Genomic DNA, 14,842 nt, shown 5'->3' with positions numbered 1-14,842 from the left:
ATGGTATAAAAATTACTATATTTGGTAGTGAATACTAATGATCGCTCAGGAGGCTCATCCTTCAGTCTCTATGGCCTTTAGCATCTAGTTGGTTATAAATGTGACATGCTTTGATTTGATTTAATAATCTTTTTGAATTTATAGTTCAGAATTTACCATATAAAATGTATCTGTAAAATCAGATACCCACATATATGGAGAGAATAGACATTTATTTTTGGTGTTATCCCATTAACAGATTGTAAAATTAATTCAAGAAGACCAAGGTCTATCCAAGGCAAAGTTTACAAAGGTGACCATTCCTCTTAAATTGTAGGATCTGGGAATAGATTCAACAGAAACAAACACACATACATAAGCACAGACATCTAAGTGATATAGGGTAACACTGTTTTTCTACAGTGTGAGAATTGGAAGCTCACTGATGGCACATGAACTGAAAAAGCTATATACAGATTTCTACATGGACAATATCTTCATCATTGTATAGAATGGCAGAAGAAAGTGTTTTCAAAAGTGCCGAAGTTATTCTATGATCTATCCAAAAAACAATCAATAGCATTTTCTGTGTTACGATAAATGTGCAAGTTGAATTTCATACATGCTACATTACAGAGGGCATATTCTGTAACACTCAAAACCCAGAATGGTTAATAACAAGAATTCCAAGGAAAGAATTAAGAGAAATTTGGTTATAGATGTAATTTTACTCCATATAAACAGCTTTCTAAAGATTTATATAAAGCTAATTATACTGCCTCAGTACTATAAGAAATAGTACGTGCTACACAGTATGACAGTAATATGCTGTGTTACCTCAGATGGCATAAATCACTTTGGTAATTTAGCTAATAACATAAATAGTATTGTATACAAATTTTATTTACCAAGGCCAATAAAAAAATTCTCAGAAGTTGGGTATATTTGAATCAAATGTCACTGTAAAGTTAAGACAATGTAGGTTCCATAATACATACTGTTACTTTCTAATGTCTCCATAATGAAAAATAATATAAAATATGGATTTTGTATCAAAACTCTTTGTCAAAATGTACAGTTGACATCAGAAGTTAATATCACTGGGGAGTTAAATGATTAATACAAAAACAAATACATATTAGAAATATTCTTTTGTTCTTCACTTACCATGATGCAAACTGAAAGGATTTAACCTTTAAGGGTTAAAGAGTTTAATCAATGTCAATGTCTGATCTTCTGAAGGCAATAGAGAACAGTCTGTCTAGCGATACCCAACAGAACATCACTTTGTCAAGCCACAAAGTGTCCAAAAGCTTGTCAAGTAAGTTACCAGAAACCTCTTTGTGGTTAGAACTCAGCTCCTTCCTGCTTGACCTATTATTTGATATTTGACCACTTGGTTGCAAGACACTTGCTCTTTCTAGCTGAAATGTCACTGGGGCATCTTGTCAGCTCCCCGACATCTCGGCCTGACATACAATTTTACTTTTGTGTGCTACAAGGCAGAAAATGCAGGGCAATGGCCTTGTTTTAAATTCTGTCAGCATCAAAGATGGGCATCACTCTTGGGTCCTACCAACAACAAAAACAAAAAAGGAGTCTATTTTGAAGGTCAAAACAGCCATTACCTTGAAGTTTTTCAGCTTATACTAAATATATTACCTGCTACACTAGTGTGGGAACTGTCCTTACAAAGTGCCTAAACACACCCCAGAAATCCTCCCAGCACAATTGCTCTACTTTCTTATCAAATGCAGACGATAAAAGGATGAGTTTTCAATGCCTGCAGGGACCAGATTCAGCAGTTAACTTAACTTGTTCAAATGGGCAAGTGGTATCATGTAGCTTTACAAGGAGCAACCTGACCTTCTCACATTGACCAGGAGTGACATTATTGTGCAGGAGGAGAAGCAGTCACATCATTTCTGTTTTGCACAACCCGCTTAAAGTTTGCAACTAAATGCTTGTCTTCAGTTGAGCTGACAAGAGAGAAGAGGGGGCTCAGTGAACCATGGCAGGGCTGCCATGAAATGACAGGAATCATTGGCATACATTTCAAATAGCTCTCTCAATCCTATTAAAGTATTGCAGTCCTGCTTTACAATAGACAAGTATGAAACAACTTTGATAGATAGAGACTAAAATGGCTTATTGATTTTTTTTAAGTCTGAAGGAAATTACCCAAAATGTGTCATTCTTTAACATTTAAAAATATGTTACATAAAAATGAGCAACTGTGATAATAAATAAAACTTAGAGGGAAAAAAGTGGGTTATTTCATTATTCAAGTAGACATAGATACCTGCACACATCAAGATATCACACCATTTTTAAAAACCCACTGCCCCTTGTGCTGAAACAAAATTCAACTGATAAGAAAATCCCCCTTCAAAACAATTTTAATTGTCCTGTTAACTCTTCATGCATTTTTTATTTCATGAAGTCATAACCCAATCTGAGTTGGCCTTTTGGCATTAGCAGACACGGTCACTGGGGAGGAGAGAGGCGACGTCAGAGGCGCAGGGTTTATAAATGTCTCCTTTAAGAAAGCGTAAGTTGTATCAAGCTCAGCTTTCAACGGCAAAAAATCCCCAATGCCGATTGTGTCGGCAGGAAGAGCGGCTCTTGAAGGAGTGGAGAGATTTGAATGGTCTCGCGATCCTGCCTGTGATGTAAAGAAGAAAGAAACAATAAACGCAGAACTGAAAACTCTTAATCAGAGTCTAAAACCATAAACAGAGAAGTGGACTAACTATTACCGTAACATGAAAGGAGGTGGAAATTGCTATTTATATAATCTATATGATGATACATAAATATCAAATTATTTTCCAAGTGTGATTGGATCTCTCAACTTGTTCTGTCATAAAGTTTTCAGGACGTCAGGAGTTTGCCTAAATGTTAAAAATTTGTATAAAATTTGTATAAAGTTATTGAATCAGAGTCAATACAATCAGGCATTTTTACCTCTGCTTCCATCCGCTGGCAATTTACAGAAACCAATGCTAACGGTGTTTACTTCGTTATGCTATATAATATGTGCTATATAATATGGAAGATTAGACTGCTTAGAAAATGAACTACGGATATTTATGCTTTTAAAATCTATCAGCCTGACTTATTTAATGGACAAACCCAGCCAAAGAAAGATAAGTTAATCCCAGCAACCTCTAGAAAATAGCACACTGAGATATAAAATGCTAGTGCAACGAATGTTTTACCTTTACCTTTAATAATAATGCCACCACCCTGTTTTAATAAAACTGTTCTATTATAAATATTAGGAAGTCATGTATCACAATATGAGATTGCAACATGAAAACAATTTTAAAACATATTTTAAAACGTTACTGGTATTTAGAAACTACTGGAAATCAAACTTTTAAAATCCACACACTCATGAAGTACTTGAAAACAGAATTAATCTTTCGATGAAGCTATACATTTCAGCCTTAAGAAACATTGGTAATCAGCAGTTAACATTTAACATGAATGAAATCTCACCAATAAAGCAGATAGGTATTATTTTATGACATGTATATATAGTAGGAAAATAATGATCAATTCTATGTCAGAATTTTCCAGATTCCCAGCAAATAAATGCTGCCGAGATAATAAGTCTAGTCATAGAGTGTCTTGACTAAAAACCACATTTTATATAGCAGAGTTTTTTTAAAAAACATCTTTTTGGTAGATTCTCTTACAGTTTTGACAACAAAATAGTGTGAACGCTAAGGATCTGCTTTATTATGTCATGTTATACAAAACCGTTTCTACATGTGAAAACAAGAGGGCAGCTAACGCTGGCTTTAGGAAAGTATTAGAAATTCAATTGTTGTATGCGTTACCATTTTTGTAGAATTTTTTTCTAACTACAACTGGAGAAAAATCAATGGCTGCCTCTAACACCTAGTTCAGCAATTTTCTTTGATCTCTGTTCTTTTGATTTCTTGATACTCCACTGCAAGCCTACAGCTGACGGAAATCATTTCTTTTTATACTGGATGTTAAAAAATTCCTAAAATGGCCACTTGGATGGCTTTATGAAGGAGAGGGGTTAGCTTCTCCCCATGGAAGGAAGAGAATTCCCGAGATCAGTTATTGACCCTGATTAGCAGCGCTGATGAGGTTTCACTTGCAAAACCTTAACCCTGGGCCTGAGCATATCAGTCCAGACCCCGAATAGAGGCAACTCCATACCTCAGAGGCTGGAGGTGAACTTCTACTGCTGCTAGAACCACCTTCCCTGATGTTTTTTAGCTGTGTGTCTGAATTGGCAGGGTCACTACCTGATTGATTTTGCTGCTGTAAAGACTACAACGCCATCCACTAGCTTCCCATTCTGTCAGACCCGGGGATGAGGAGAATGCTGGAAGGGTGGAGACGGTGGGGGCTGATTTGCTTCTTAAGGAAACCTAGTTATAGCAATAGTATTCTCTATTATGATAAAAGAATATTGTTAGGCAGGGCTTCAAAAGTTTGTTGTTACATCTTTATACTTCAAGCTCTGGTCTACGAAAACTATATATGAAAAGGAAAGAGTGTGCAGAATCAGACCAAGGAAAGTCAGGTATTCTCTGAGGGTATTTTCTTCTAGATTCTTCTAGACTAGAGAGAGGTAACTGTGCCCAACTGACCAACCACTCCTGTTTTGCGAGATTAGAGATACATAGACTGTACTCAACCTATATTCTGTCATGAAGTTTCCTTTTTTATTCCTGTGATTCCATCAACCTAACACATCCATTAACCTAATTATACACCAGGATGGCCTGGTGGGTAGAAAGTCTCTACCTGCTCATTTCCCCTCAATATTCTACGGATCTTGGCACTCTACAAAGGGGTCTCTCTTTTTCCTTTTCTCGTCTTACTTTTTAATACGGTATGTCTATTTTCTACTATGTTGTCTGAAAGAATCTTTTTATCTAATATAACATCTTCTGACTAAAATACCTTGAAACAGGGTATTGAATATTTCTCCAGTATTTCAAATCAGAGTCTCGCTTTTTCATACTATCTTCTGAACTTATGTCCTAAATGTGGAAATAGCCTAAAAAAAAAAAAGATTTCCTAATGACTTGCACCCCCAAAAGCTATGCCCTGCACCAAGTAAACAGATTTATTTTTGGGTAAACGAAAACAAAATTTTTGGTTGTTCTTACTAGGTCATTTGCTATATTCCATACACTGCTAGAAAATATTTTTTTCATGAAATGGGATAAAATCGGATTTTAAGTCACTTAATAGATTAAAAACAAGCAGGCAAAAATCCTGATTTGAGAGTGTGATGTTAAAATAACAAGTAAATATGAACTATTTTTCTTGTTACAAATAATATCCAGAAATATATCATAACACTTTTAATATAACACACAAAGTAAAGGAAAGTTAAATAACTTTTTATCAGAGACCATTAAAAGTCATTATTTACCACCTGATCTTATATTTTAAATCTTTAAAATCCATGGTCATTTAAGCTACTTTTTAAAATGCTGAGGTGTTCTGGGAGTCTCTCATGTAAATCTAAATTTAAGCAATTTAAAAAAAAGAAATTAGTTACCTGAAATAAAAGCTAGGTGTAATGTGAATCTTTATGGAAGCACTTTTATTTACTCAATAAGCTGTAAATGATTCTACTTGAACTGTTACAGTCCATCAGCTAAATATATATTCACAACACAAAATGTGTCTACTAAATTTCTGCATTTTAAAAATCTTATGAAATATAGTAATTGGACATGTCCAATAGCCATTTTTCAAGGCTTTAATATCTTAGTTTTCTAAGAGTGTTTTTTCAACGAAAAAAATAAATAAAGCATTAGTCTAATAATAAGATAATGACTCAATAAATTGTCTATAAATCAAAGCCATTTTGCAGACAAGGCTTCTGAAACAATGACACTAAGCCATTTGTCTCCTGTGTAGCATTTATGATCAAGTTAAGCCTTCTAGAATCTAGTATTATAAAAAGTGAGGGGTGGTATGATTTAGTAAGCCAGAACAGTATTCCATGGAGATCATGCTAGGTACACAGCTTGGTGAAAAGAGTACTAGACTAGAGATCAGAGGACTACAGTTTCTCCCCCAGTTCTGTTACAATCTAGCGGGGTCATTTTGGGCAGGTGAATTAGTCCTTCTAGGTCTCACTTCCTTTGCCTATAAAATGAGGGGCTAGGCTCTTTCCAGCTCTGAAGTTCTACAGGTCCACCATAATTCTATCCTGATGGCATATGAGATAATGTTAACACCCAACTTTTGTGGATGACCTTAACCCAGACATCAGAGTTTCCTGAGTATAATACTTAAGATTTTGAAGGGATATTCCATTCTTAAGGGGAAGGAATACATACTGCACATGATTCTAAAAAAAAAAAGCCAAATAGATAACAAAACCACACAGTTTAGATGACGTGGTTTCATTCAATTAAACTCTGTAGTACATTTTTTATTACTTCGACCTCCATGGTGATGCTTTAAGCTCTGTAAATTATTGACTGGTTTTAAGTAGAGTGTGCAGCTCCATATAAACTGATGAAGGAATTAAAGCACCCACAAGAGGGCCTTATAGTGAAGCTCTCTCGCCATCTCTACTTCAGCTTCTGGTGTGTTCTTACCACTAGAGTCTCGGTACTCAGTATCACAGAGTCTTCTTCCTTCCAAACACTGCAAGTTAGTAACCAAATTCTACCTGTCTGTTGTCCAGTTACGCCATGCTGACATCATGGGACACTGCAGTTTACACAGCAGTCAGAACTGGCAATACTCACATATAGTTTTCTCTTGTGGAATGCTCAATTATATACCTGATACACACACACACATGCATGCACCTGATACATATACACACACACACACATATATATACTTGCTATATGCATTCACGTCCACACATTATATATATATACACACATAGGTGTGTGTATATATATAAACATATACATATACTTATATATATAAACCTGCTACATCATTAAATATTTATTCCTTGTAGTTACCAATTCTAACTTTTAGTTACCAACAGCAGACCAGTAGGACAATTTTATGCATTCCTCTCCCCATAAGTCATTAAATCTTAGTACAGACCGGTGTGGCTCCTTAGCTCAGTGACATCAAGATATGCAGGGCTATGTGAGCCAATGGAACCTTGTAAAGGAGTCTCTAGGTAGACACAAAACAACCTAGAGGCCTGGGTACCTAGAGATTAAGAAGGAAGGGCAATCACAGAGATAGAAACCAATCAGAAAAGAGAGGTAGAAGATATTAATAACAAACCTGATTCACATCACAACAATTCTGTCCTCAAGCAGACATTCAGTTTTGGTTCAAGAGCCAGAGCTCTTAAGTCAATCTATCTTATTCAAATCTGGCCTCCACTACTTAGATAATGTGGTAGATTAATTGGATTAATGGCTTCAATTCTTCCTGCTTCCTTATGAGCACGCCCTTTGCGTGTGATGCTGCAGCCCTTTGGAGCTTGGTTCACAAGCTCTTTGCTTCCCTGTCCAGCCTCATCTGCCATTTCCTCACTTGTGCGCTGCAATCCAGTTCCGTGGAAATTGTGAGTCCGTAAATATGACGTTCCATAGTTCACACCGCCTCCTGTCTGTCCACTGTCTGATATACTTTCTCTCCTTTGTGGGGTGAATGCCTTCTCCACCTTTCAGACTCTGCTCGAGGTTTCCCTCTTTGTAAGGCCTTTCCAGATCCTTGCCCCACCGTTCCCCAGCTACAGTTAGCTACAACATCCAATCCTACTTTTACATTCCTTCCTGAGCATTTACTTTTCTGTTTTTACTTATTTGTATACACTTACATCTCCCCTATAAAACTATGAGCACCTAATGTGATGGAGTCATGACTTTGTATTCCTAGCACTTAGCAGAGTATCTGGGACTAAATAAAACTTCTAATTGATGAATGACTGATTAATGAACAAAATACTCATGTTATTACTTCATGGTTTTGGTCTAATATTGCTATTTGGTTATTTCATTTATATACAGATTATGTCCCAATTAAAAGTAGCAAAGTATAGAGGAAAGGACATGGGCTTTGAAGTTGGAGAGACCTTGGGTTCCAAACTTGATTCTGTCATGTCTTAACTATGTGATCTTTGACAAGTTACTTAACCTATGCGAGCCTGCATCCTTATCTGTAAAAAGGAAGAATAATCCCTCACAGGGCTGTTATAAGGATTAAATGAAATAATATATACAAAAATGTACAGCATACAGTAGTTCTCTTTCTACTCTTCTCAAGTGATAATAAATACCAAATTTATAATTACGGCTAACATGTATTGAGCATATATGTCAGGCATTGTGCTAGGTTTAGCTTTATAGGCATTATCTCAATTCTCATGACAACTGAATGAGAAAGTATTACTACTACCCTCACACTACAGTTGAAGAACTAGAGCTCAGAAGAGTAGAATAAATTGCTCCATGTTGCACAGCTTGGGAAGTGGTGGAAAGGGTGTTACTCTCAATCTATCTGATTCTGCTCCCCTGTGCTTGACCACGACCTTATCATGCCACCCAAAGAAGACACAGCCTCGGGCTTATACTTATATCTAGAGCTGTTTCATACACATAGCAAGGGTTCAAAAAATCTCTGTGAAACTGGAAAATAAAAGTACACGGATTGTACTAGAGGCTAAAAATAAATGTTTATATTTTTGATAACATATTTTATTATAGTCCAACATTTGAATATCCATGGTACTGGAGTAGATAAATAGATTTTATGGTATTTACATAAAATAAAAGTTCTAGCCCTTTCACCAAAGGAGCTTATATGTTGTTATATTCGGAGACAAAATTCAGCACTGAAGTTTTAAATTACACTAGAACATTTAAACTTTAATTTTAAATTACTTTAAAGACGTCTTGTGCCTGACAAGATAACAATTCCCATTTTCTTCTCTTAGATGTTTAGATTTCCTGACATGATTGAAGTTGGAAAAACAGTCAAAGAATTTTCCCAGATGGCTTTTGTTCTTTCTTTTCTTGCTTTCCTTCACACCCCTGCATTCCCAGTCTGCTCCTGTCCTGGCAATTCCGATACACCTGATGGTAGAGAATGCCAGAAAATGCAAAAGAGGCTTGTTTTCCCCTGTCTCTTAGAAATATATATTCCAGGGCCAGCCCCGTGGCTTAGCGGTTAAGTGCATGCACTCCGCTGCTGGTGGCCTGGGTTCGGATCCCGGGCGCGCACCGACACACCGCTTCTCCGGCCATGCTGAGGCCGCGTCCCACATACAGCAACTAGAAGGATGTGCAACTACGACATACAACTATCTACTGGGGCTTTGGGGGAAAAATAAATAAATAAATAAATAAATAAATAAATAAATAAATAAAATCTTTAGAAATATATATTCCAAACAATTCATAGAGAATTTGAAGTGTAAATATATCCATACACTCAAGTATGTAAAAAGGTACAAAAATTGAATAAATAAAAACTTAAGCATACTATATAGAAAAATGCCATTGAATAACTGAAATGACAAGCTGATAAAAATATGTGCCACACACATTATGGCCATGGGGTGATGTACTTAATTTACAAAAGGCTCATACAAATCAAGAAAAAAGAAGAACCTAATCAGAAAATAGGCTAAGGATAGTGTATTTATTAAAATTGGGTTCATCTGTATCAGAAACTCAAAATGTTAGTGGCTTAAATAAGATAAAAGTTTATTTCCCTCTGATATGGCTATATGAAGGTATCAAAAACCCAGGCTGCTTCTATCTTGGGTTCCACAGCCTCAGCATGTGGCTTCCACCTTCAGGGTCCAAAATGGTTGCTCAAGTTCCAGCCATTACGTCTGCAGTCTAGCCAGAAGAGAGGAGGATGGTGCAAAGAAGGAGGCACCACTTACATTTAAAGACACTTCCTAAAATCACAACACTCTTGCTTACATCCTATTGGTCAGAACTTAGTCACATGGCTAACAGCTTTAGGAGAAGTCTGAGAAATGTGGCTGTTTTATTCCTGAGTGGCCCAGCTAATATTTAGAGGTTCTATTACTAAGAAAGAAAGAGAAAACAGCTATCAGGAAACTACTGGCAGCCTCTGCCTCAGATACAAATTGATTGTCTGGTGGAGAAGGGAGGAATACAATAACCAACAACCATATGAAAAAGTGCTAAAACTCATTCACAATTAAAGAAATGCAACAAAAAACATGACAATGAAACATTACTTTTCACCTATCAGACAGGCAAAAAAAAAAAAAATGTATGATGTTACCCGCTGCTGAGAAGAGAGGGAAACAGGCAAGTTCATACCATGTAGGCAGGGATGTAAGCTGGTGCCACCTATCTGGAAGACAGAATTTAAATTGTACCTGCCCTTTGATCCAGCAATTTCCCTGCTAGGCATTTCTTCTGGCTACACTCACAAAAGTTCACCAAGATGAGCATACAGATGTACTCGCTGAAGTATTTTTTATAGAAAAACATTTTTTAAATGAAACTAAAGGGTCCATCAACAGAGTGCTATTCTAGTGAAGTATGGCACAACCACAGAATACAATAATTTTAAAAAATTGAGGTAAATATATAAGTACTGATGTAGAAGGTTCAAAACAGTGTGTGTGTGTGTGTGTGTGTGTGTAAAGAGAGAGAACGCATTTGTATTTAAAAAACAAGCATAAACACACAAACACGCATACATATACCTATTTTTCTTCTGAAAAAAGAATCACAAGAAACTGTTAATTATCTTTTGAAAAAGGGAATAAATTGGAGTGTGAGTTAAGAGGAAAAAGCTTTGAAAGTCCAAATTTTTCTTTCCTAGTTTTTTATCTTTAAAACTATTTGAATCATGAACAAGGGCTGTTTTGTGAATTACCAGTAAAAATACAGCTGATTAAAAAATAAATTATAAAAAATGGTAACCCCAAACAGTAATAAAAAATGAAAAGTAAAATGAGATGTTTATTGCTAATCAAAATTGAATTTAAAAAATTATGATACTAAAAGTGAAGTCATTATGAAACAGATATTCATAAATTGCTAGTGATTGTATAAACTGACAGAACCATTTGGACTATAATTTGGCAACTGTCTTAAATGGTTAATACCGTTTGATCCAACAATTCCATTTATGATTAGCTTCCTTATATTAATAATAACAGACAAAAATTAGAAATAATCTCATATTTAACAATAGAAGTATGGCTAAGTAAGCTATAGTCACTTGATGGAATATTACACAGCTATAAAACTTATGGTTATAAACTTTTGGATAACATGGACAAATGCTTAGGCTTAGCCAGGGATTAGCAACCTTTTTCTGCAAAGGGCCAGATAACAAATATTTTATGCTTTGCAGGCCATACGTTCTCTGCCGCAACTACTAAACTCTGCTGTTGTAGCCCCAAAGCAGCCATAGACAATATGTAAATGAATTAGTACAGCCGTGTTCCAATAAAACTGTATTCATGAACACTGAAATCTGAATTTCAAAAAATTTTCACGTCAGGAAATATTATTCTTCTTTTGCTTTTTTCCAACCATTTAAAAATGCAAAAAGCATTCTTAGCTCACAGGCTATACAAAAGCAGGTGTCAAGTAGATTTGGGCCACAGGCTGTACTTCACCTACCCCTGAGCTAGACTGTGTAAGTAAAAGGCGATACTCAAAATTACTTACGATACTTGTTTTGAGGTACTGGAATTGTTGGAATGTTTTCCCTAAATTATTTTCCAATTATCTACAATAAGCACGCCTTACTTTTATAACTAAAAATGCTTTATTTAAAAAGACCAATTTCATATATACTGAAACCCATATTTTAGTATGCTTATGACTCTGAACTGTGTGGTCAAAATGAAAATGTAATTAGTTTGTTAAAGGTCTCAGAAGGTAGGTCTTTAACCAAGTGCTTTGCAAGTTTTGAAAAGATTTTAATTTAGCTAAGAACACTTTCTTATTTCAACATTTTCAGTTATCTAATTTATATCCACAATCTGACATTAAGTAAACACATAACACAGATGATTTTACGGAGTAACTTGTACCTCTGCTCTGCACAAATGCGACTCCTTATGTAGAGTGGCTACTTACAACTTGTGTGCCTTCATTTTACTCCAAATAGCACTTCCAGCTGCCAAATTACAACTTCTGTGGTCAAAATGTACACATGTCCCACTCTCTCTGGGAACTATTAGGCAAAAGTTTTCTGACCACTTTTTCATTACTGAAGAATTTCCTCTTAAAGTTATAAAGCTTTTTTATGCAATGTCAAAAATTTAGTCATAATCTGGAAGCTATAAACTTAGACCTTTTAGCAGTATGTTTTTCTCTGAGTGGAATTACTGACCACGCACTCAGGTAAAGAGGAGCAGAGAGGGAAAGAATCATCTCAAATTTAAAGTTGTTTGAAAGAGATGACTTTCCTAAATCTCACTAACATTGTAAGTATCTGTCAGTCACCTATCTCAATAAAATTAGCAATAAATTCACATTTTAAAATTTGAAACCCATTTTTCCCATGCCCCTCCTTTTCACTGCTGTTTTAAACCATGTTCCCTCATTATTCCACTCTATCACACCTAAAATCCCTAGCAATTCTTCATGAGATGTTGCAAACAGTCTTTATTCCCCCAGTGACCATCCAAGGTGTAAGTCCTATATTCCCCAGGGCTGTTGACCCTTTGCCAGTGCCACATGGGCATTTCTGGAGGGACTGCTTTTCTTCAGTTAAAAGAATGTAGTCTATTTCTCAGTGAGAGAGGGGCACTTCAGATGTAAGACAAATCATGTGATCTGGGGTTCACATCTGTGAATACCTTGAAATAACAACACACACCAGGGACCACATTCCAAAACAAATCACTTAGCTGGCAATGACATTTCCTTTACATGACAGGCAGGAAAGTTATTTCTGATAGAAGCAGGCTATTTCCAGCAGTCTCAAACCAAACCCATCTCTAGGGAGAACATCCTATAGAACTGTGAGAATGATGCAGCAACCACAAAATTCCAAAGTAATATGCCTACAGATTACATTTCAGGAATCTATTCCCTACATGATCAATACCATCTGATAGATTTTCCCCATGGCTGCATAATGCATAAAGCATATCTAAACCCACATCCATCATTAGCATCCTAAATTAGCTCTATTCATTAATTCTTTCAACATACATCTATTAAGTGCCTACAATGTGTCAGATACTGTTCTAGGTACCGGGATATAGCAGTGAATTATACACACACACATTCTCGGCCCTCAGGGAGCTCACACTGTCCTTAACTCTCTGCATCTTGAGCCAGTTCTCCTTAAATTATAATTTGCTGAAACCCTATGTAACCACATAACTGTGTTAAGTTTGATGTTTGATGGCACTGAGAGTTTGCCAGCCTCGTTGTTCTGTGGATACAGACAAGGTCCCAGTAATGAGTCACATTTCCCTGGTACTTCCCTGACCTGCTCATACAAGACCTCAAGTGCCCCCGGTACAGTCCCCATCCAGAGTTGCTGGGTGTCTGCAATGTACTAGATGCCTCCAACGTATTAGAGGCCCATTGTGCTATATGGCTGACGTCTCTACACAGAATCAGCCACATGCCCACACTTCCCTCTCTGTCACGTGAAAACAGTGGCAACTCTGACTGGAACCCAGTGTCTCACAATGTCAGTCATAAAACATTTCTTTCAGGGGGCTGACCCAGTGGAGTAGGGGTTAAGTTCACGTGCTCCACTTCAGCGGCCCAGGGTTCACAGGGTCAGATCCCGGGCATGGACCTACACATCATTCATCACGCCATGCTCTGGCAGGTGTCCCCCGCATAAAATAGAGAAAGTTGGGCACAGATGTTAGCTCAGGGCCAATCTTCCTCACAAAAAGAAAAAAAAAAAACAAACATTTCTTTCAGCTTCCACCTGTAGGTATCTTTTGCTCGGAGGCCTGCATGGAGGAGAAGCACTAGGCAGTTCTCTCCACTTCTCATCTTCTCCTCTGAGTACCTGCCCACAAAACCTCCACCAGTCCTTCAACAATCGCCAAAGCCCTCATTCAAATTATTCCCTAAGAGCCTGCCACCAGTTTTTCAAAAAGGCCTAGACTTGTTTGAAATGAGGTGGGATCAGGGTAGGTCACCCACAAGATAAGGATTTTGACATAAGTTTCTAAGTTCTTCACTAAAATTTTTTCATTAATTATTTTTAAGTGACTCTTCACTTTCTCTAGCCTAAATGCACTTTTAATTTTTGTAAACAAGTTAACCTTTCAGACTTATCTCTATTTCCTACTTCATCTCTTCTTTATTGTATATTTGCTTATTAATTGAGAATATCCAAATTTCTACTGAAGACAAGAAAAAAATAGGATAGCTGAAACACATAAGTGTTAAGCATAGAGAACGAGTCAGTCACTAGTCTGTGAGACATAGGCCGAATCCCTATGTTAAGAATAGATAGTACCCTGTAAGGCAGGTTACTTAGAGATAGAAAGGGATGGAAAGACCACATCATAAGGTAGAGATATGCCACCTCTAGGCTAATGTCATCCTTACGTTGGCCCCAGAACTGCAGGTGAAACCCAAAGCTGTCCAGCAGGCTAAGTGGCAAGCTATAGCTATTGGCCAGAAATATTTGTCCTGCATCTCTCCCAAAAGGCAAGTGTGGATAAGTGGCCCCAGGCTCCTTCTGTCTCCCAAGCCCCTTTTTCCAAACCCCCACCCTGGTCCTCATAACCTCAAAAAGAGTGGAGAAGGCTGATGTAGACGAGAGAGACAGGTCATATCAACACTGCATAATCAAGGAGTCAGGTAGTATGGTCCTTCCCCCTGTTGGCTCCCTACCTTCTACTTCTTACTGTGTGTTTTAAGTGATTTGATAAACCATG

At 36.8% G+C, this 14,842-nt stretch overlaps 1 protein-coding gene across 3 annotated transcripts in view; it reads right to left on the bottom strand.

The window, feature by feature from the left end:
* Positions 1-2,123: 2,123 nt before the first annotated feature.
* The window catches only part of CCDC171 (coiled-coil domain containing 171), a 305,088-nt gene continuing 292,369 nt past the window's right edge, over positions 2,124-14,842 (bottom strand). For all 3 annotated transcript variants that reach the window (XM_014792400.2, XM_087444624.1, XM_087444625.1), the window contains one exon: positions 2,124-2,644. In XM_014792400.2, the coding sequence (XP_014647886.1) occupies positions 2,423-2,644 (222 nt within the window). In that variant the 3' untranslated portion in view covers positions 2,124-2,422. The remainder of the gene's footprint in view (positions 2,645-14,842) is intronic.

The sequence above is a fragment of the Ceratotherium simum genome, chromosome 20, assembly GCF_057802395.1.
Source record: "Ceratotherium simum simum isolate JZ-2026a chromosome 20, ASM5780239v1, whole genome shotgun sequence".
In the NCBI taxonomy this organism is placed as follows: Eukaryota; Metazoa; Chordata; class Mammalia; order Perissodactyla; family Rhinocerotidae; genus Ceratotherium; species Ceratotherium simum.
Note: the sequence above shows the minus strand (reverse complement) of the source record. Positions and strands in the feature narration are given on the sequence as shown.